Below are 20316 nucleotides of genomic sequence, written 5' to 3'. Positions count from 1 at the left end.
AAATTAGAGGCCATTTTGCAAGGTATAAAGAGAATAGTGAGCAGACTTACCAAAACAAAACAAAAAAATCCATATGAGACATGATTCAAGGAAGTGGTGAGGCATGGCCTGAACCCAGGGCTATTCCTTGAAGTCTTAATGCTGTTTCAAATATATGAAAGGTTTTTATGGATAGGATGTTTATAATCATAGGAAGACACATTTCTATGAGCCAGAATATTCCAATGATGAAAGAGTTGCTTAGAGATCTAGCAAGTCCCCTATCACTGGAGCTGTTCTAATATAGTTTGGTTAAATACTTGGTGAGGATATTGTGGTAAGAATTTTAACACTGGAAAAATAGGTGGTTGGATCAGACAAACTTCCCAACCCTGAAATTCTTCATTTCCCCTGGAATTTAGTGTTCCCTCAAGATGGTCCACGGGTTTCTGAGTTTGGTACCCAAAGTCTTAAACATTAACATTTTGAGCACAGGGCCTGTGGGTGGCATAAATGTCTGATTGTTTATAACCGAATTAAAACAGCATTAACCCATATGAAACAGTTCTTCAGGACTTAAAAATTAAATGTCAAATAAAGACGTATGGTGTCCTAAGAGTTCAGAAAAGGAGGTCAGTGAGGGTTGGAATAGATGAGGAAACCTATTGGCTCACAGAGAAGATTTCAAAGTCTATGCTTGTATGCATCAAGCAATAAGAGTAGTTTTAGAAATCGTGGGAACAAAAATGAATATAATAAGCAAACAGAATTGGTTACCTTTTTCCTTTGGATGGAAGAATAAGGTGTGCCCATCTGAAACAACACACACTGTGCGCATAGATCTTTTCAGTGTCTCTCGCTATTATTGCTCTCACAGCTCCCTGCAGATGCAGGCTTTGGCTCTGCAGCTCCTACTTTCACACACCCTTGTCTCTAATGGATTGGTCTGACAGTGATTTTTATTGACTAAGCTTTGTATTCTTCATCTTCCTGATTGCCTCTGACCCTTACAATCCCAACAACCCTTTTACCCTTGAAACTAAGGCCCTCCTCCCCTTGGAGGAATGCCGGTCCTTGCCCTCCATAGCCCCTGATAATAATTACCATAATAAATAATCCCTACATTTATTTAGGACTTTGTAGTACCAAATGCTTTCCACACCTGCTCTCTTGTTTGACATTCATCATGACAGTGCTGGGAGAAATGCAGGGCAGGTGCTATCCTGGGATCTAAAGTCACTTGTCCAAGGTCACATGGAGGAAGTGAGCTGGCTCTGGGATGGGCCCCTAGGGCTCTGACTCCTGATCTGGCTTCTCGTGTGTCTGATCCAGGCTGGTCATGAGTCAGGGCGCATCCTCAAAAGTCATTCAGGCCTGAGCAGTCTCCCAGGAGGCCAGCCAAGCCAACACATTTCCAAAGGCCTGGTTCCATGTATCAGTCTGGTTGGGCCCAGGATCACGGATGCCCACCTGGACTCCCAACGCTTCTTTGTAGTGAACTCAGCCTGTGTGAGTGAGGGATGGGAGTACATACCTTTCAGAGGTGACATTTGCCTTCCCTCCAATTATATTTTTAGCAGTTTGCAAAATTACTTCATGACTAGCAAACTGACATGTGAGCACAAAAAACAAGCACAGAGTTTATTAATTTAATCAAATAAAACTTAGAGCAAAGTTAATGTAACACATTTAATGATAGTACAGAATTAATGCCTTGCATGGTTTCTAGGCATAAATGGTAAACGGTCTATATGAATGACTGTAATTAGTATTACTTTCACAGAGCCAAATTATTTTTTTAATTCTTCTCATCTCACTTTATTAGTTCTCCAGTATTTATATAGTTGAAATTGCTGTCTAAAGTTTTCCTTGACACCATTTGCCATCTAGCATCTGAATTTCTTCACGTACAAGAAGATAATTCCTGGGACCAAGAGAAGACCATTTTTTTTTGAAAGTTCTTTCGAACTGTATTCATTTCTGCTCCTGAAATGTTCCCATTTAACAGCAGGTGTTCTTGTTCCTTATTTCTCTGTAAGATTTTCTTGTATTGTCATGGGTTAGCTAAGAACAAAAGTAACCATCCAAAACACCTGTCATTTACCAAGAACAGATTTCTTACTCTTAGCAGAAAAGGTATTTGTTGCACCAGGATGTCAAACACAATGATAAACACAGGGCTGCAGCTCATGGAAGTCTTGGAGAGCTGTCACCTTTTACTGAGCACATCTTGGGACCATTGCTGTACTCACTCAAAGTCAGGTTTCTGGTCTTGGATGTACAGCTAAGAAAGGGAACTCAAAGGCTGGTGCTCTAATGAGTGACCTTGACCATGGAGATTCACACCAGTTCTTTTTTCTGCATCTGTTTTGTGGTTTCTGTAGAATTAAAAGGATGCCAATCAAAATGGCTCCTTAGTCATTGCTCAGTCTGTGCAAGTGACAGGTAGCAAGAGAGGAAGGGGCAGTGAGTGGGCTGTGGTGCAATCATAGGCAGCTGGGACAGCTGACACTGGATTAGAGTCCCAAGTGGACATAAGGAGGTAGGGGTTAAAACGATGAAAGGCTCAGGGGAATAAATACATACCCATCCTTGATGTTTTCTTCAGAAATCTCCCCAGAACCTCTTAGAACTGAGACTAGGACTGTTTCCTCAATTATTAAAGTCTTCTTACTTGAATTAAGGGTAGAGGGGCTTGCTATCATTTGAGTTTAGGATGACAAGTGCCAAAACTTGCAAGATGTGTGTGTGTTACATGCTCAAAACAGACCTTGAGAGCTGTGACCTCAGCCTGTTCACTGGAGCCTGGAGTTCCTTTAATAGGAGAGAAAGAGGGCAGAGAGCAGGGGCAGAGAGGGGACCTGTCAATGCAGGTCAGAGAAAAGGTATAGAAACAGGATACCCTGGGAATGTTTGTGCGCAGTGTGATAACTTCCAGTCTCAGTTCAAATGCTAATACCTGATCCTTCCTGTTTGAATTTGGGGGCATTTGGAGGAGGATCTATTACTGGGCAAAAATGAGGAACAACCCCAGGGTGACTTACAAACCTTGTCCTCACAGCCTCTTTTGTTTTCATCTGTGTAGGAGCCCATGAGCTTCCTTCATGTCCTGTGGGGCTCTTCTGAGTGGGGGAAGATGATGAGGGTGGGGATGAGGACATCTCATTATAACTCCAGCCTTTGCCAGCCTCACAGTCTCATACTGTCTGCCTGTGGCCCCATGCCTAGAGGGCATGAACACCTGGGCAGATGTGGCCCCTTCTTTTGCAGGGGGTGTAGTGGTGGTGGTTGTCATTATCATGCAGTCTTTTGAGCTCTTATGAGAAGTATGTATCCCACAAACTTTAGCACACAATTCTAGGAGAGCCCTCTGATGGTGCAGTTCAGATGGTGCTGATGTAGCCAGTAGAGAGAATGCATCTAATGTGGGAATGACATAGACCAAGAAGCCGAACAGGAAAGAAGCCCACACAACTTTATGCAGTCTACAAACAGGGGGGTCAGCAGGCAGGAGGCAGGGTGAGTGTAGCAGAGGCCAGGGAATTGTGTTAAATAAAGCTGATAGAGCCAGGGCAGCTTCGCTGAGGAGCATGTGCATGACCGGGAGTGATGGTCTGAAGGAAGAAGAGGAGAGGGTCCTGCTGGCCTCTGTAGTCAGCTGATCCTGAGGACCTGATCCTGCAGCTCAGACTGACCTGACCTATACAGTGTCACCCCACCACCCACAGATCCAGTGGGGTTCTGGTGCCCAAGCTCTAGGACTTGCTTCTGTGGGATAAAAGAATTTCAGTGTCGGCCTCATCAGACTGTCCTTTTGCCATCTTTGCAGGAAAATTGCTGCTTATGATGAAGAAATCCAGCATCTCTATGAGGAGATGGAGCAGCAAATCAAAAGTGAGAAGGAGCGGTTTCTCTTGAAGGTAAAAGTCACTTCGGGGGCTTGGTTCTGCGGGCCAGGTTGATCTTGCCTACTCTGACTACCTCCCCCAAGTTAAGATTGCAATGCCTCACCCATGGCACTACTGATTCCCCTTTTCTCTGCTTGATTTATAATTATTTCACGACATTTGTCACCTTTGAATATAGCATATAATGTACTTGTTTACTTTTATTGATGGTGATCTGTCTGCTCCCACTAACATGTAAGCTCCACGAGAGCAGGGATCTTTAACTTTATACCTAACATATCCTTAGCACCTTGGCCATGCCTGGGACGTAGTAGGTACTCAACAATTGTTTGTTGGTTCAATGAGTAAATGAACGAGTGAATGAATAAATGAATGAAAGGATGAAAGTGCATGCTTTACCAGTTTAAGCATCCTGAAGACTGAATCTGACACTTGCTCTAGTCTAGACCCGTATGGTAGGCCCACCCAAATGCACCAGCTCACTCCACTCCATAAGGGGACCATCCTTGGAGCGTGTACATCCCACCCTTTTCCCTTAGACACCTAGAAAATTTAATACCCAAGACAAATGAAATCCTACCTTTCTCAGATACCATGGGAGGAAATTTAAAACTCACATTTCCTATTCCTAGTCTGGCACTTAGCCTCCTACGTAGCCTTGCTATTTGTTTTGGGAGGTCAGAACTGGTAAAATCATCACCTTTTCCAGGCTAAGCTAAGCATATCCATATTCATAAAACAAAGCTATAGGAAACTCTGTTATCCATTTTTGGATTATCTACTTGGTGGGTTCTCAGTAGAAGAGTTTTGATCTTGAACAGTGACCTCCTGTCTTAGTCAGTTGGGGTTGCTATTACAAAAATACCATAAAAGGGTTGGCTTACAAACAACAAACATTTACTTTTCACCGTCTGGAGGCTAGAAGTCCAAGATCAGGGAATTCAGGTCCTGGTGAGAGCCTTATTCTGGGTCGCAGACTGCAACTACTCTTTGTCTCCTCACATGGCAGAAGGGCAAGCAAGCTGTCCAGGGTCTCTTTTATAAGAGCACTAGTCACCTCCCAAAGGCCCCACCTTTTAATACCATCACGTTGGGGGTTAGGTGACAGCATATAAATTTTTGGGGACACACTACAGAGACCACATCATCCCTGGCCTCTCAGCACTGGGGCTGTTGTCACAATGTCTTTTTCCCCTGCTAATGTGGCTGGTTTGAACCATTTTTTAGTTGTATGCAGCTTTGATCATCCAAACCACATCTTCATTTATTATCACAGATGTCATTGAAATGGAGAAGGAGTCTGGATGCCTTTCAGAAAAAGCCAGTCATGTTCTTTAACTAGAGCCTTATGGAGACTTGTCAGTTTCTCCAGACCTCCTCCCTGTTCCTTTTTAGAGCTTTAAAACTTTCTGCTGCCCCCCAACCTTCAGCATACGGAGTGAGTATATGGCAGACAGAACTCAAACTCTCTTCACCTAGCAGACCCTGAAATAGTCCTCTGAGAACAGCAGCCTTCCCCTACCCTGCAGTAGGAGAGCTACTTCCTTTACCCAAAATGGCCTACTGCTCAGAGGGGCTGAGCCCTGGGGCATTTGCCCCTCTGCCTGGGCCATGACAACAGACCAAAGTCCTGGCTAAAGAAAGGGGACCAGAAGCAAAAGTGGGCCAACACATGGGGATTGGGAGTGGGAAGAGGTCAGAGGGGAAAATTCAAGGACAAATTAGTATCACAAAGGTGATCTGACCATGCTTCTGCTTCACCCACTTGCCCCCTCCTGTCCCCTGCTTCTCAATAGCAAACACCTTTCAGACTCAGTGCTTAGATTTATGGTTTCTGCACAAGCATGGAAACTATCAGAAAGTGCTATGGCATGCTACTAAGCCTTGGATACGCACGCAGGCTTTTGCCGGGCCACAGTGTGAGCACAGTGGGGTTACAGTTGATGACAGCATGGAAAAGCAGGACCTTCTGGGGCTCTATGTTTAGCAGCTTGTTTGACCAAGAGGGAAATATTAGTCACTTGCACACCCAGCTCCAGGTATTAGACTCTCAAAGCTCTGTGCTGGCGGGGCAGTAAGACACTTGCAGGCCCTGGTGGAGATGGCAGCATCGCCATGGGGATCTGTAGCTGCTCCCCTCCCAGCACTGCCCACTGGTACCTGCCCCATGAGCAGCAGACAAGCCAAAGGAAGCAGGTTTCCTGTAACAGAAGTTGGGAGCAGGAACTGTCTCTTTAAATCTGCTTCTGCCATTACGTGTGGTTGAGATGAGGACAGTCACAGAGCTGTCCCTGAGCTGCAGTCACCTTCCTGAAAATGGGCAGAGGAATCAGGTAGCATCTACAAACAATGAGCCCAGGAAATACCTGAGCCCTGAACAGAGGTGTCCAAAGGCCTCTGCCCCAGAGCGGTCCTGTTTCCCGACTGTTGCACCGTCACATGCAACCTGCCAGCAGGACAGGCCGCCCTCCAGTGCAGCCTCCACGGCTGTCCTCCTCGGGAAGGCGTCGTTCCATGGGACGGGCAACCGGGGCTCCTACAGTGAGTTATATGGAGGTTATGGTGGTTTCTTCTCTTCCTGCATGGTTTGCGCCTCTGTTCTGCCTTCAGGCAAGTGGAAAGCTATAAGTGGCATGGGTATTTTTGTTTCTATTCTATGAACAAAGACTCCATGATCTAGAACAGGGGTCCTCAAACTTTTTAAACAGGGGGCCAGTTCACTGTCCCTCAGACCATTGGAGGGCCGGACTATAGTTTAAAAAAAACTATGAACAAATTCCTATGCACACTGCACTTTTCTTATTTTGAAGTAAAAAACAAAAACGGGGACAAATACAATATTTGTATTTGCATGTGGCCCGCGGGCCCTAGTTTGAGGACCCCTGATCTAGAAGAATGAGCAAGTTAGCTGGGCAAGGCCAGGCCTGGAACCCAAGTCTCTGGACGTCCAGCTCAGGGCCTTTACACCATTCCAGGCTCTGTTGAGAGTGTCAGGCATCCTGACAACCTACACACTTTCCTCTTTATCCCACAACCAGGTCTCTTTTGCTCTTGCATCATCAGGGACTCTGCATCCCTGAGTGGGAAGCTCAGTTCTAGGGCGGGAGGGAAGGTACATCAGGAGGAAGGGAAAATCTCCATCATGGTCAGAAAACAGTGAGGACCTAGACCCAAAAGAAATGATGCCCTGTGTTTCCAGAGTGATGGTCATTTAAGGGATCAAATGACAGGCCCAACGTGAAACAGAATATCCACATGGAAGGATAATCCACCTCCCAATTTACAGATGAGGAGACAGCCTGAGATTTGAGGTCAGGCCTGTTCTCTTCTCCCTGCTCAGTACTCCCCCACTTACTGACACTGCCTTTACAGGGGAAGGGGGGTACATCGTTGCCAGTCAAGCCACACCTAGCACTTGCACTCTCTGTATCTCACTGGGCCGCACCAACCAGCTGGCAGATCACCAAGGCCCTGGAATGCTATGGGGAGGCCCCAAAGTCCACCAGGATGGGCAGGCCCTGCTGTTGAGCAGGTTCAAGGTGGGAAAATGTCTCCATCCCAGGTGCATTTAGGCCTCACATGTCCCTCTCTCTGGCAGGACACAGAGCGCTTTCAGGCCCGCAGTCAGGAGCTGGAGCAGAAGCTGCTGTCTAAGGAGCAGGAGCTGGAGCAGCTCTCCCAGAAGCAGAAGCGGGTATGCTGTGTCCTCAGATGCCCGGCCCTCACTGCATCCTCTTCTCTGGCTCTGGCCCACTTTCCCTGCCATTCAGTTAAGGACTTCTCTCTTTTTCAATCTGAAAGAACCATTTAGTTGTACAAGAGAGCATTTGAAATCAGAGATGATCCCAAGATAAAGCCTTTGCTTCTCCAATGCCAGGTGTTTAACTTTGAGAATGTGCTAAGAATTCTCCCTTGACGTATCTGCAGACATTGCCGTATAATTGTGCCCAGGAGCCACCGAATGCCAAAATGTTCATTTGTCCCCTGCATGCTGTATAAGAGAGGATGGGAGTGCTGAGGTACAAGGGACACCGTCCCTGGTACTTTGGGGGCGGCTGCAGACAGCGCTGTCTGCCCGCCAGGATGGCCATGGAGCCTCCAGCGGGAAGAGGCTTTTCAAAGGTCAGATTTTCCATCCCCATCTCCCCCTGGACGTGGTTCATCACCTCCTTTATGACTGTTTCATCATCCTGCAGATGGATGCAGACACAGACGCTCCTCTGATGCACCTGAGCTCCCAGCAGGCAGGCTGGGTGCTGCACTGTGTCCATCCACTATGGCTGGGAAGGCCTGGCTAATGACCCCAGAAAGATTTATTACCTCGGCAAACCTCAGGCTCTGCCTCTTCTCCAAAGCCAGGGCTCATGGAGGGGAGAGAGTGTCACGTATCCTCCTGTTTTGTCTTGTGTTGGAAGGAATCCAGCCCTGGACAGACCCAGACACATTGCTGCAGTTTAAATAGAGAGGGCTATTTTTAGCAATGCATTAGAATGTGTTTGAAGACATCCCATGCTAAGGCTGCAGACTGCTCCACTCCTGCTGCTACCCCGTCTATGGATTTGGGTTTCTTTCCTCTGCAGTAAGATGGTTTCAACTCCAGGAACTGGCAGCTGCCTTTCCTTCCCCTTTCCACAGCCTTACCTTGACTTGCTTCTCCTACTCTTTCTCCTCCTCACTATTATGCATTAAGTCCTTACCAATTAGAGTTATCCCTCACATGAATGATTGCCACTCGATTTACTTACTGCATGCTTACCTGATTACACAAGAGCCTCCTGAGAATCACACAACATCCCTCATCATTTCTTCCTCCTCCCCTTACTGGCTACATTCATTAAACTAAATTTTTATAAACAGTTTGCCTTGGTTTGGTGCTTCCTCTAGTGAGAGGGTTGGAAGCTCTGCAAGGCATGACCACTAGCCAAGAAAAGCTGAAGTCATTCAAAGGCAGGTTTTTAGTTGCTTTAGGAACATGTTTGGTTTGACCTGTTTTAGCTATTTCTTAGAAATTTTCAGTGTTTCTGGCTACCATTCAAAGCTTCTGTAGATTAAAGGAATTGGACTTACACAGCTGAGAGAAGGAGGTAATAGATAGATTTATCTCAGTATTCAAAATTGGGAGGGAGGTTTTATGAGGATGCCCCTTACTTAGTGTTCTCCATTCCATTGATGGCCAAGGAGAAGAAACTGGCTTAAAGGACAACAAGAAGGATTTACTTTAGCTCTTAAGTCCATTGATGGGATGATGGTAATTATCATTGATATAAGAGTCGAATATCCAAAGAAGCTAGAAACACCAGTCAGAAAGGACATATGCACCCCTATGTTCATAGCAGCACAATTCACCATAGCTAAGATTTGGAAACAGCCTAAGTGCCCATCAGCAGATGAGTGGATTAAAAAACTGTGGTACATCTACATGATGGAATACTACATTGCGGTAAAAAAGAAGAAATTCTTGCCATTTGCAACAGCATGGATGGAACTGGAGAGTATTATGCTAAGTGAAATAAGCCAGTCAGAGAAAGATAAATACCACATGATCTCACTCATTTGTGGAATATAATGAACAACATAGACTGATGAACAGGGACAGATCCAGAGACAGAGAAGCAGCGATCAGACTGACAAACCTCAGGGGAAAGTAGGGGAGGGTGGGGGTAAGGGGGAGAGATCAACCAAAGGACTTGTATGCATGCATATAAGCCCAACCAATGGACACAGACAACAGGGGGATGAGAGCATGAGTGTGTGTGTGTGAGGGGGAGGGGGGAGTTGAGGGTTAATGGGAAAATGAGGACACATATGTAATACCTTAACCAATAAAGAAAAAAAAAAGATTAAAAAAAAGAGTCGAAGATGGATGTGGAATTTCCTTTTCTCGTAGCCCTATGGAAACAAGGGAGAGCTGAGATTGTTCTGGAAGCTCCTCCTGCTTCCTGAAGTGTATACATGTGAATGAAGGAACAGGACAAAGTTTGAGGGCAGTGAGGGGTACAGTGATGGTTCCTGCTAGATGAGGCTGGGGCAGGCCAGCCTGATGATGGTGCTTGCCTGCCATTCCTCTCTGTCCCCCATTCCTTTCCAGCTGGAGGGCCAGTGCACAGCCCTGCATAATGACAAGCATGAAACCAAAGCGGAGAATACCAAGCTGAAACTCACCAACCAGGAGCTGGCCCGGGAGCTGGAGCGCACCTCCCGGGAATTGCAGGATGCCCAGCAGCAGCTGGAAAGCCTCCAGCAAGAGGCCTGCAAACTCCACCAGGAGAAGGAGATGTGAGTGTGGCCTTTAGGCACCCCTATCACTGCTCTCCTGCTCCCTCCCTGCAGTGAGCATGCCATCTCCCCTCTTGGAGACCCTGTCCCTTTGCCTGTAAAATGGGGATTGGACCCCTTGCTCCCTAAGATCTCAACTAGTTTTCTGAAACTATCAGCAGACCAATGCTGCGCTGAGCATTATCTAGGATGCACAGCTCTGTTCTTGGAAAATTTATTATGTGATCAGGAAGATATGTTATCCAACCAACAAATATATTTCAGTCTGTGAGAAAATGCTGAGTGAGCGGGTTGACCAAACATGACCGTAGTAGTTTAGAAACCTTGGGGACCGAAGCGGACGAAAGTGAAGCCCGAACACTTCTGAGATTGACATGTAAATGGATGGGGCATGTGACGGTGCCCTGGAATCTTCACTCCATCTCTGCCCCTTTTTCCTACAAGTATTCTTCTGCATGGGCTGGTTGGGGAGCCCCACACCTCTCGGGGCCTAGTTTGCTAGTGAAACGCTGTGGTGTCAGGAATGGCTCAGCTTGTGAGGCAGAGGCATGCCTGCAAAGATTCCAGGTGTGGTCTGTGTGTTCAGCTGGAGAAGTTGCTGAGAATATCAGCATTTATCTTGTCCCCGGAGTGTTAGGTTTTGAGACCAAATGCACTCTGAGGCCCAGGGAGAGGAATCTCACTTTTTAATTTATTCATTCATTTCTCTATATATTTATGTACTTATTTAGCAAATATTTATTGAAAACTACTCTGTGCCAGGTACTGTGCTGAGCATTCAATGTGTCTTGCGTCGATAGTTTAACATCATCTCCTGTGACCTTTACAGCATCCTGATGTGGCAGGGACGCTTATGATCTTTGATTTATAGATGAGGAAACTGAGGTTCAGAGGTTTTCAGCATCTGTCCAAGAAGCTTAATGCTAGACACTCTTGGTTACCCCCCCAAGGAACAATGAGACAGCTAGAAAATATTTACACAGGCATTGGACTGGCCATCATTCACTCACTCATTTGTTCATCCACTCATTCATGTCTTCATCCATTCATTCTGTGAAATGTTTTTGTGTACCTGGTCCTGTGCTGGGTAGAATGAAAAGTCTGATTTTAGAGGAAAGGCAATATTACTTACCAATGCTTGATGTTATACATATATTCACTTTCCTTGCTCAAAAGTGAAAGCCCTCACTTTCGGACTGTTGGCAAAATGTTGGTCCACCTGCCTAAATCAAATTGTCCTGCTGTCTGGCTCACGTGTGGTGTCTTCTAGCATGTGGGATTGATTGCCTAGGGCAGTGGTCGGCAAACTCATTAGTCAACAGAGCCAAATATCAACAGTACAACGATTGAAATTTCTTTTGAGAGCCAAATTTTTTAAACTTAAACTATATAGGTAGGTACATTGTCATTAACTTAATTGGGGTACTCCTAAGCTGGCTTTTGCTAAAAACATCCTCAATCTGATTGAGGTACGTTCACTGAGGTCGACCCCTTCCAACTCTCCCATCCACACTCGTCTTGTATACAGTGGGGCCTTGGCTTACGAGTTTAATTCGTTCCGAGACCGAGCTCATTAAGGAGCTCGTTAACTCAAATTACTCTGTCAACTCAATGCAAAAAATCGACGGAGAGACAGCTGGTATCTCAAAAAACTCATTAGTCGGGACACTCTTAAGTCAAGGCTCCACTGTACTTGTTTCGTCTATTTCCTTTCCGAAAACCGACTTCTGCGCATGGGCCATGAAGTTTCAATTGCACTGTATGGGTGCGCCCTCACGTGGTATTTTGTGGAAGAGCCACACTCAAGGGGCCAAAGAGCCGCATGTGGCTCGGGAGCCACGGTTTGCCGACCACTGGCCTAGGGTGAGAGGGAGGTGTTTGGATTTAAAGTTTTATCCTAGTAAGATATCTGCAATTAAATACATACACACACACACACACACACACACACACACACACACACCAATTCTTGGGTGACCAGTGGAAAAAGAGTGTATTTCATTGTAAATGAGCAAAATCAGTTCCTCCTCATTGAAAGCAGGTCAACAAGGCACAGGCATTTAACTTTGCAAACAATGAAGGATTCAGGCTTTTAAAATTCAATCAAGTTCTAAAAGCAACAAACATCTGAAGGCGCAGGAATTAGAATAGCAGATGGAAATGAGCACACAGCGTGGAGTAACAGATCATAGCAGGAGGATTCAAATCTTCCCGAAGCCTCATCTTAATTAACCAAGCCAGAGATAGTCTCTGGAGGTTGGGAATTAAAAAAGAGGGGAGGAGGGATAGGAAGAAGAGATAAATGATTCCCCCGTTCACGGCTTGTTTTGGAAAAGCGTGCAGTGTCCTGTACAGCCAGACAGAGTGCTGGAGCTCAGGAGAGCATTCCTGGCCTTCCAGGGAGGTCAGGAGAGAAGGCAGGGAGAGCCTCGCTTGTCCTCTATAGAACAGAGTCCCAGACCACCAGGACTGATAGGACCTTAATGCTCTCCATCTCCCATTTTATAAATGATGAAACTGAGGCTCAGAGAGGTATAGTGACCAACCCAAAGCAGCACAGCTAGTTAGTTCCAGAAAATGGGACAGAGCCTGGTTCTGATGTCTTGCTGCCTGACACTGCTTCACAGCTGGGAGGGGAAAGGGAAGATTCAGAGATAAACAGACTGAGTCATTTATCAGCAAGAGTTCTGAATGGGCAAATTGATTTTCCTGTTCTCTGAAGATGCTCAAGGAAGGAGAACTAGATTTTAAAATATGATAAAGAAAGAACAATCAAGCAGGGAAGATAATATAAAGATGAAGGTCAGCTGAAAGCACCTCTCCGTTTATTTTGTTAATTAACTTTTATTTAGGGTAGTTTATGACAAAGCACCAAATTCAAAGGGCACAAAAGGATATGCACTAAAAAGAGGTTTGCCTCTATCCCCTGCGCCATCACTTCTGGCCTCCAGCCACACAGAGGCCACCAGTCATGGTTTCTTGTGGGTCCTTCCAGAGAGTTCTATGCATATGCAAGTGCGCATGCATACACACAATTTTCACTTACAAAACGGTAGCACTTTATTCTGCATTTGCCTACATTTTTCACTTGACAGTGTATTTCAGAGTGTGCTCCATATCTCATCTGCCTCCTAAAAACAAACCAACAGCAGTTTTCTAATAGCAACCATACATCTCTCACCAACTACTCCTGTGGGGGTCCTCACTGGGGTGCCTGGCCAGGGTGTTCTTCCCCTTTTAGTTCACATATTACCAATGTAAACATTTAGAATGTCTAGGTTAGGAGGACTTCCAAGGTCATTTAATCAAACATCCAAGCACCTTTTTTCACCCAGAAATGCTTTTCTTTTTGTTAACACGAAATAATCTGAATATGTTTCTATGTCTATAAATGGGTCTGAGCAGTTCAAACCTACATTGTTCAAGAGTCAGCTGTATTTTCTATCCCTAGTTGGTGGGATCTGTGTAAGTGGAGGGCCAACTTAACTTATATGGATTTCCAACTGCCCAGAGGATTGGCACTTCCAACCCCCACATTGTTCAAGGGTCTGATGTCTATTTATCTATATACTAGAGGCCCAGTGCATAAAATTCATTCACATGTAGGATCCCTAGGCCTGGCTGGCAATCAGGGCCGATCGGGGTCTTCTGGCTGAGGGCCAGGGCCTCCCTTCCTTCTGCGCTGCCCCCTGGTGGTCAGCGCACATCATAGCGAGTGATCAAACTCCCAGTCTCCCGGTAGAACTCCCGAGGGGACAATTTGCATATTAGGCTTTTATATATATAAACTAGAGGCCTGGTGCACAAAAATTTGTGCACTAGGTGGGGGATGGGCCCCTCAGCCCGGCCTGTGCCCTCTTGCAGTCTGGGACTCCTTGGGGGATGACCACCTGCTGGCTTAGGCCTGCTCCCTGGGGGACTGGGCCTAAGATGGCAATCAGACATTCCTCTGGCAGCCTGACAGCCCTTGGGGGATGTCCACTTGCCAGTGGGGAGCAGACCTAAGCTTCAGTCAGACATCCTTAGCACTGCTGAGGAGGCAGGAGAGGCTCCCACCACCACCGCTGTACTGGCAGCCATCAGCCTGGCTTGTGGCTGAGCAGAGCTCCCCCATGTGGGAGCACATAGACCACCACAGGGCAGCTCCTGCATTGAGCATCTGCCCCCTGGTGGTCAGTGTGTGTCATAGTGACCAGTCATTCCCAGTCTTTCTGCTGTTAGGGTCAGTTTGCATATTACCCTTTTACTATATAGGATAGAGGCCTGGTGCACAGGTGGGGGCCGGCTGGTTTGCCCTGAAGGGTGTCCCGGAACAGGGTGGGGGTCCTGCTTGGGTGCCTGGCCAGCCTGGGTAAGGGGCTGATGGTTATTTGCAGCTGGTCACACTCCCTTCAGAGTGGGGGTCCCCACTGGGTTGCCTGGCCAGCCTGGATGAGGGGCTAATGGCTGTTTTCAGGCTGGCCACACCCCCTTTAGCTTGGGGGTTCACACTGGGGTGCCTGGCCAGTCTGTGTGAGGGGCTGAGGGCCATTTTCAGGCTGGCCGGGACTGAAGCTCCCAACCTCTCCTTTTTTTCTTTTATTTTTTCTGAGATTTATTTACCTTCTATAATTGAAACATTGTTGCTTCCGGAGCTCAGAGCCGGGCTGTGGCAGACAGGGAACCTTGGCTTCTTCCTTCACTGGTGCAAGCAAGCCTCATGTTCGCTTCAGCTGCATGGCTGCCGGCCGCCATCTTTGTTAATGCCAGCAGTTAATATGCATATGGCCCTGATTAGCCAATGGGAAGCGTAGCAGAGGTATGGTTAATTACCCTTTTGTCTTTTATTAGATAGGATATCCAACTGGATTTATGTTTACTAGACAAATGGACAAATATGTTTGCATGGACATGTAATATAATATATGTGTGTATATATGTGTGTTGGCATAGCTCCAATGGTCAGCTGGTTCTGTGAGAACAAGGCCAGAGAAGACCTGCAACACCTTCTTATTTAGGAATTGGTTCCTCAGTCAAACCCCCTAGGACAGCGGTTCTCAACCTGTGGGTCGCGACCTCTTTGGCCGTCGAACGACCCTTTCACAGGGGTCGCCTAAAACCATCCTGCATATCAGATATGTACATTACAATTCATAACAGTAGCAACATTATAGTTATGAAGTAGCAACAAAAATAATTTTATGGTTGGGTCACAAGATGAGGAACTGTATTTAAAGGGCCAGAAGGTTAAGAACCACTGCCCTAGGAGAACCCAGACCTGAGATCTGCAATGAGTGGTTTTCCAAAGCAGGGGTAAGCTACCTGCTTCCTCTGCCCCCGGAGAGAAGCAGGACCAGGTGGGGTCGCACGAAGCGTCCAGGCAAGCTTGGCTCCTGGGGCACAGAGGCAGCCAGGAGGCACCTCTAATTGCTAATCAGAGCAGAATCCTAGACAGGGGTTTGGGAACCTGGTTCAGGTAATGGCAAATATGTTGTTTTTCCCCCAAGTTGAAATTAAATATAATTGGTAATAAAATGTTAGGAATTTGCAGCTCTGCAGGAGCCAGAGAAGTTTTGTTGCTTAATTAGGATTATCTGAGGTGAACTTAGAATTTAATTCAGTCTGTTATTGTTGTAATTGACTTTATAGTTATTCTATAAAGGGGGGAAAGCCACCACCGATACCTCTTCAGGAACCAGGTCATTGTGAGCTTGGCAGAGTCTTATGGACCCAGCAAACTGGTTCTGTTTTCTCCAGCTCAATGACATGGATGGGTGGCCGAGGGTGACTGTCCTTGCCCAGCCCAGGGTGTGCACAATCTAGATGCCCTGACAGCCTATGCAAGTTGACAATGTTATCAGGGTGTAAGATGCTCCCTTCACTAAATGCCATGCTGTGGTTTGGAGACGTGGAACTTTGGGTCCTTTGCATAACCCATGGTGCAGAGCACAGAGGAAAGGATGGAGGTGAAGTTATGAAGTCAACCACGGTTTATTTCCCAGTGTCTCCAGTTCTGCCTTTTTTCCTTTCTTCCCTGAGTGTTGTTGAGTACCTCCCCAACTCACTCCCCTTCCTTCCTTCCCTCCCTCCCTCCCTCCCTCCCTCCCTCCCTCCCTCCCTCCCTCCCTCCCTTCCTTCCTTCCTTCCTTCCTTCCTTCCTTCCTTCCTTCCTTCCTTCCTTCTTTCTGTCTTCCTCTAGCCCTGCCTTCCTTTTTCCCCTCCCCACTCTTTCCTTCCCTCTCTCCTTTCTTCCTTCCTGCTGCTTCTTGTTGACTCTGCCTGTGTGCAGGGCCCTGCAGGGAGGATACAAATGCAAGCAAACTGGACAGGACCCTGCCTCACTACGTTGCGCTCCAGCCACCCATGCAACTTTCAGCTTCTCTCTCCCTCCTCACAACTCCCTATATGGCCACCATGTTCACACTGTGATATAAACAGCTGATTACAACTGATGCATAAGTCTCTCGTTATAGCTAGAGATAAGAAATCCTAAGTCAAAGAAATGAGTGATCAATGGTGGAAATCCCAGATATCTGAAAACAGATTGGAGACTTTGGGAGGTGAAACAGGAAAGTGATTCTTTGAGAGCTCCTGGAAACAAACCTAACCAGCACCCAAAGGAAAAAGAATACCAGTTCTGCTCTCGCCCTCCAAGACTGGGCTGGAGAAGAATATTGATTCTAATCCCCTGAACTCTGGGGGGCAGGACCGTTTGGAGCCTGGGAAAACAGTGGTTCTCTATCACAGAGTCATGCTCAGAGGTGGCATGCAAGTGGCTGCAGAGTGAGCATGTCTGGGGCCAGGAGGCCTTGCTGAGGACCCTGGGTTGTCTGTGTGAGCTGGGAGGGTTATCGAAGCTCTGCCTGTGTCTGTGAAATGGGGTGTCTGTGATGACTAACTGAGGTCATGGCTGTGAGCACTTGCACGTGGCAGGTGCTCTCCAAGGAAGGTCATGTTCCTTGAAACCCGTTGGTCCCCAGCGCGGGCACTGCCTGCTTGTTCCAGTGTGAGGGCTCCCAGGTGCCTCATTCCCCATAGCTCCCCCCGCCCCGAACAATCATTCATTTCTGCTGTTTGCCTCCTCCTCAGGGAAGTGTACCGCGTGACGGAGAGTCTGCAGCGGGAGAAGTCAGGGCTCCTGAAGCAGTTGGATTTCCTGAGGTGGGTCAGCGCTGTGTGTGTTCTGAGAGCGCATCCCAGATGCCTCAGGTGGGGGCCAGGCTGAGTCCGCCCAGCCTCCATGCCGGATTACAGCCGCTGAGAGAGCACCCTCATTTCCCTGCCCTTGACATATTGTTCAGACACCAAGTACCACCCTCTCCATTATGTTTGGTCCATCTACACACGCCCACTTCCCTCTCAAGTTTATACCCCTGTGGGCGGGCCCTCCCTCGTTCTCCACCGCATCTCTCATAGCACCCTGCATGGCCCTTGTCAAGTAGAAGGGGACCTGAATTTATTGAGCATCTACACTGTGCCAGCCATACTACCCCTTTCATCTTCAACAAAACTTAGGGAAGTAGGCAGGGCAGTTGTTAATACAGGGAGTTAGCTGATGAGGAAGTTGGTATTAGAGAAATGAGATAATTTACCAAAAGTGACACAGCTACTCACTGGTGTAGCCAGAATGGAGATCCACATCGGGTCGATTCTCTTTATCCTGCCGTATTCCGTTCATGTTTGTTGAATGAGTTCAGGCACACCTCATCTTATTGTCCTTTACTTTGTTGTGCTTTGCAGATATTGCGGGTTTTTTTTTTACAAATTGCATGTTTGGGGCCATGGTGCATCGGGCAAGTCTATTGGTGCCATATTTCCACAAGGCTCAAATGATGTGTCGCACTTTTTAGCAATAAAGTATTTTTTAATTAAGGTTTGTACTTTTTTAGACATCATGCTCTTGCACACTTAAGACTACAATATAGAATAAAACTATATTTATATGGACTAGGAAAGCAAAAAATTCATGACTTGCTTTATGACGATATTCCCTTTATTGCCATAGTCAGTAATCTGCAGGGTCTGCCTAAAAATGAGTCAAAACAGCACCAAGAATGGTGTCTCCTTCGCCTGCTAAAACTCACTGTAACGTCAAAGCTCATTGGCCTGGGATGCGCCCAAAACCCAAACCAAACCAAATCCCACCAAACCTGTGTGGGAAAGGTGGCATTTTGAGTTCCGCCTCTGAGGTTTCTAAGTGCCTGCTGCCTACCAACCACCTCCTGGGGAGTGGTGACCAAGCAGAAGGACTTCGGTTCTGATTTGTAAAGGGCAAATGCTTTGAAGTCAGGTAAATGATGAAGCTTTTGTTTAGTTTTTTTGTTTGAAAGCAAGGTAAGGTCACTGTGTCTCACATCCCTGATGCTACCAGATTGAAAAGTGCTTCAAATTGAATGCCCTTCAAATTTACTGCGCTTAATGCCTGGTTCCAACAGGCCCCAAAGGCCAACTTCTCATCCACTTAAGAGAAGATGTTGATTCTTAGGAAGGCGTTGGTGAAAGGAAGAGAACAAGATGTTCAAGGCCAAGTTTTTGTGTTTTTCCCCTTCTTTCTATTATACTTGGAAAAAAGAAAAGGGCAGATTCAACATGAGTGAGCAGAGGGGGGTGACAAGGCAGCATTCTGCAAATGCTTGTGGGCCTTTTTAAAGGAGAGCAGCCTTTGTGCAGAATCACGTGGCTGGAGCTACAGCATGGTTACCAGCTCAGCCTCTGCCAGCTGGTGAGAGCCCAGCTGTGGAGGGGAGGCCCCCAGCAGGTTTCTCTTCCACACTGAAGTCACCAGCTAGTGACCCAGAGCAATGGGGAAACGGAAGTTGAGGAGAGAAAGTTGGGAGAGGGGAGGGGTGGGGAGAACAGTGGGATGTGGAGGGGTGGTGGTGGTGAAATCAGGACAATGGCCGGGATGTGACCGGATGAGGAGGGGACTGCCCTCCTAAGGGAAATGGAGCAAATGGAAGCAATTTCAGGAACACACCCTTTGCAGCTGCATCTGGTTCCAGTCCCAGCACTGCCCCTCATTACTGTGTGTGCCCTTGGACAACTGACTTAACCCGTGGGCGTCTTAATCTCCTGCCCACCTCTTGGGCTTCCTTTGAGACTCAGATGATAGATGTGAGTAGCAATCCCAACAGGGAGTGATGGGAATGAAAGTGGACACATGTAAAGAGTCTAGCATTTCTTTAAGTACTGAAGCCTCTGCATGGTGGTGGCTGCACAAAGCATGAAACAACAGCAAAGCCCCGAGAAAGATGTGGCTCCCAGGGCTCCCCACGTCCTCACCCAGACGCAGGGACGCTAACGTCACTCCTGCACAGAGGGAGGGCCATTCCGGCATGAGAAGCTCCCTTTCCATCCTCAGGGTTTACAAGAACCTTCCTCGTCCCTCCCGCTCACTCTGCAGGCCCTGGCTGCTCACCAGATGCACAGCTGGTGCAGAACAACCCCGGGAGCTGAGGTCTGTCCTCCGGCCTGTCTCAGACCGGCGCCTGCCGCGTGCAGCTCACTTAGCGGAATGCCTGCCCACGGTCCGTGCCCAGTAAATGGCCATGTTACAGTGATGACAGTCAGACCACAGCTGTGCCCTCCCTTTGGAGAGATCTAAATGTGTTATAATATTTCTTATACAGTTTCTCATCCTCCCCTCCCCATCTAGCTACTTTCCGTTTCTTTAATCACTTTCAACAAAACTTTCAAAAGAATTGTTTGCCCTTATAGTCACTGTCTCCATTTCTTTTCCTCATAGTCCCACCCTCTAGTCAGGCTTTTTCTACAACTGAAAGTGGAACCAATGACCAACATGTTAATTAAAATATTGACCAATTCTCGGCCCCACCCTCGTCCCCAGCAGTCTGTTCTTGGCACTGCGCCTATAGGGCTCCTTTGAAAACCTGGGTCAGATCAGGACACTCCTCTGCCTCTCCACACCCACCCCCACGGCTCCATCTCTCAATTGGGTGAAAAATCAAAGTTCTTACAATGGCCCACAGGCCATGAACGGCAGGTCGCCCTCCTCCTCTATCTTTTCTCTGACCTTGTCTCCTAATGCTCTCCCTCTGAGCACGCTGCTGCCCTTCGTTCTGTTCCTCATGCACAGCAGGCCTCCCCCAGTCCAGGCTGTGCCCCAGCAGTCCCCTCTGCACACCAGGCTTTTGCCTCAAATACCCACAGTGCT

At 47.2% G+C, this 20316-nt stretch overlaps 1 protein-coding gene across 10 annotated transcripts in view; it reads left to right on the top strand.

The window, feature by feature from the left end:
• CRACR2A (calcium release activated channel regulator 2A) overlaps positions 1 to 20316 on the top strand; it is a 138107-nt gene that overhangs the window by 85970 nt on the left and 31821 nt on the right. For 9 of the 10 annotated variants that reach the window (XM_036300461.1, XM_036300452.1, XM_036300456.1 and 6 more), the window contains 4 exons: positions 3809 to 3899; positions 7486 to 7581; positions 9976 to 10163; positions 17232 to 17303. In XM_036300461.1, the coding sequence (XP_036156354.1) occupies positions 3809 to 3899; positions 7486 to 7581; positions 9976 to 10163; positions 17232 to 17303 (447 nt within the window). The remainder of the gene's footprint in view (positions 1 to 3808; positions 3900 to 7485; positions 7582 to 9975; positions 10164 to 17231; positions 17304 to 20316) is intronic. The other variant, XM_036300460.1, reaches the window with a different exon arrangement.

The sequence above is a fragment of the Myotis myotis genome, unplaced genomic scaffold, assembly GCF_014108235.1.
Source record: "Myotis myotis isolate mMyoMyo1 unplaced genomic scaffold, mMyoMyo1.p scaffold_m19_p_3, whole genome shotgun sequence".
In the NCBI taxonomy this organism is placed as follows: Eukaryota; Metazoa; Chordata; class Mammalia; order Chiroptera; family Vespertilionidae; genus Myotis; species Myotis myotis.
The sequence above is the reverse complement of the archived record's forward strand: the minus strand, read 5'-3'. Positions and strand labels throughout refer to the sequence as shown.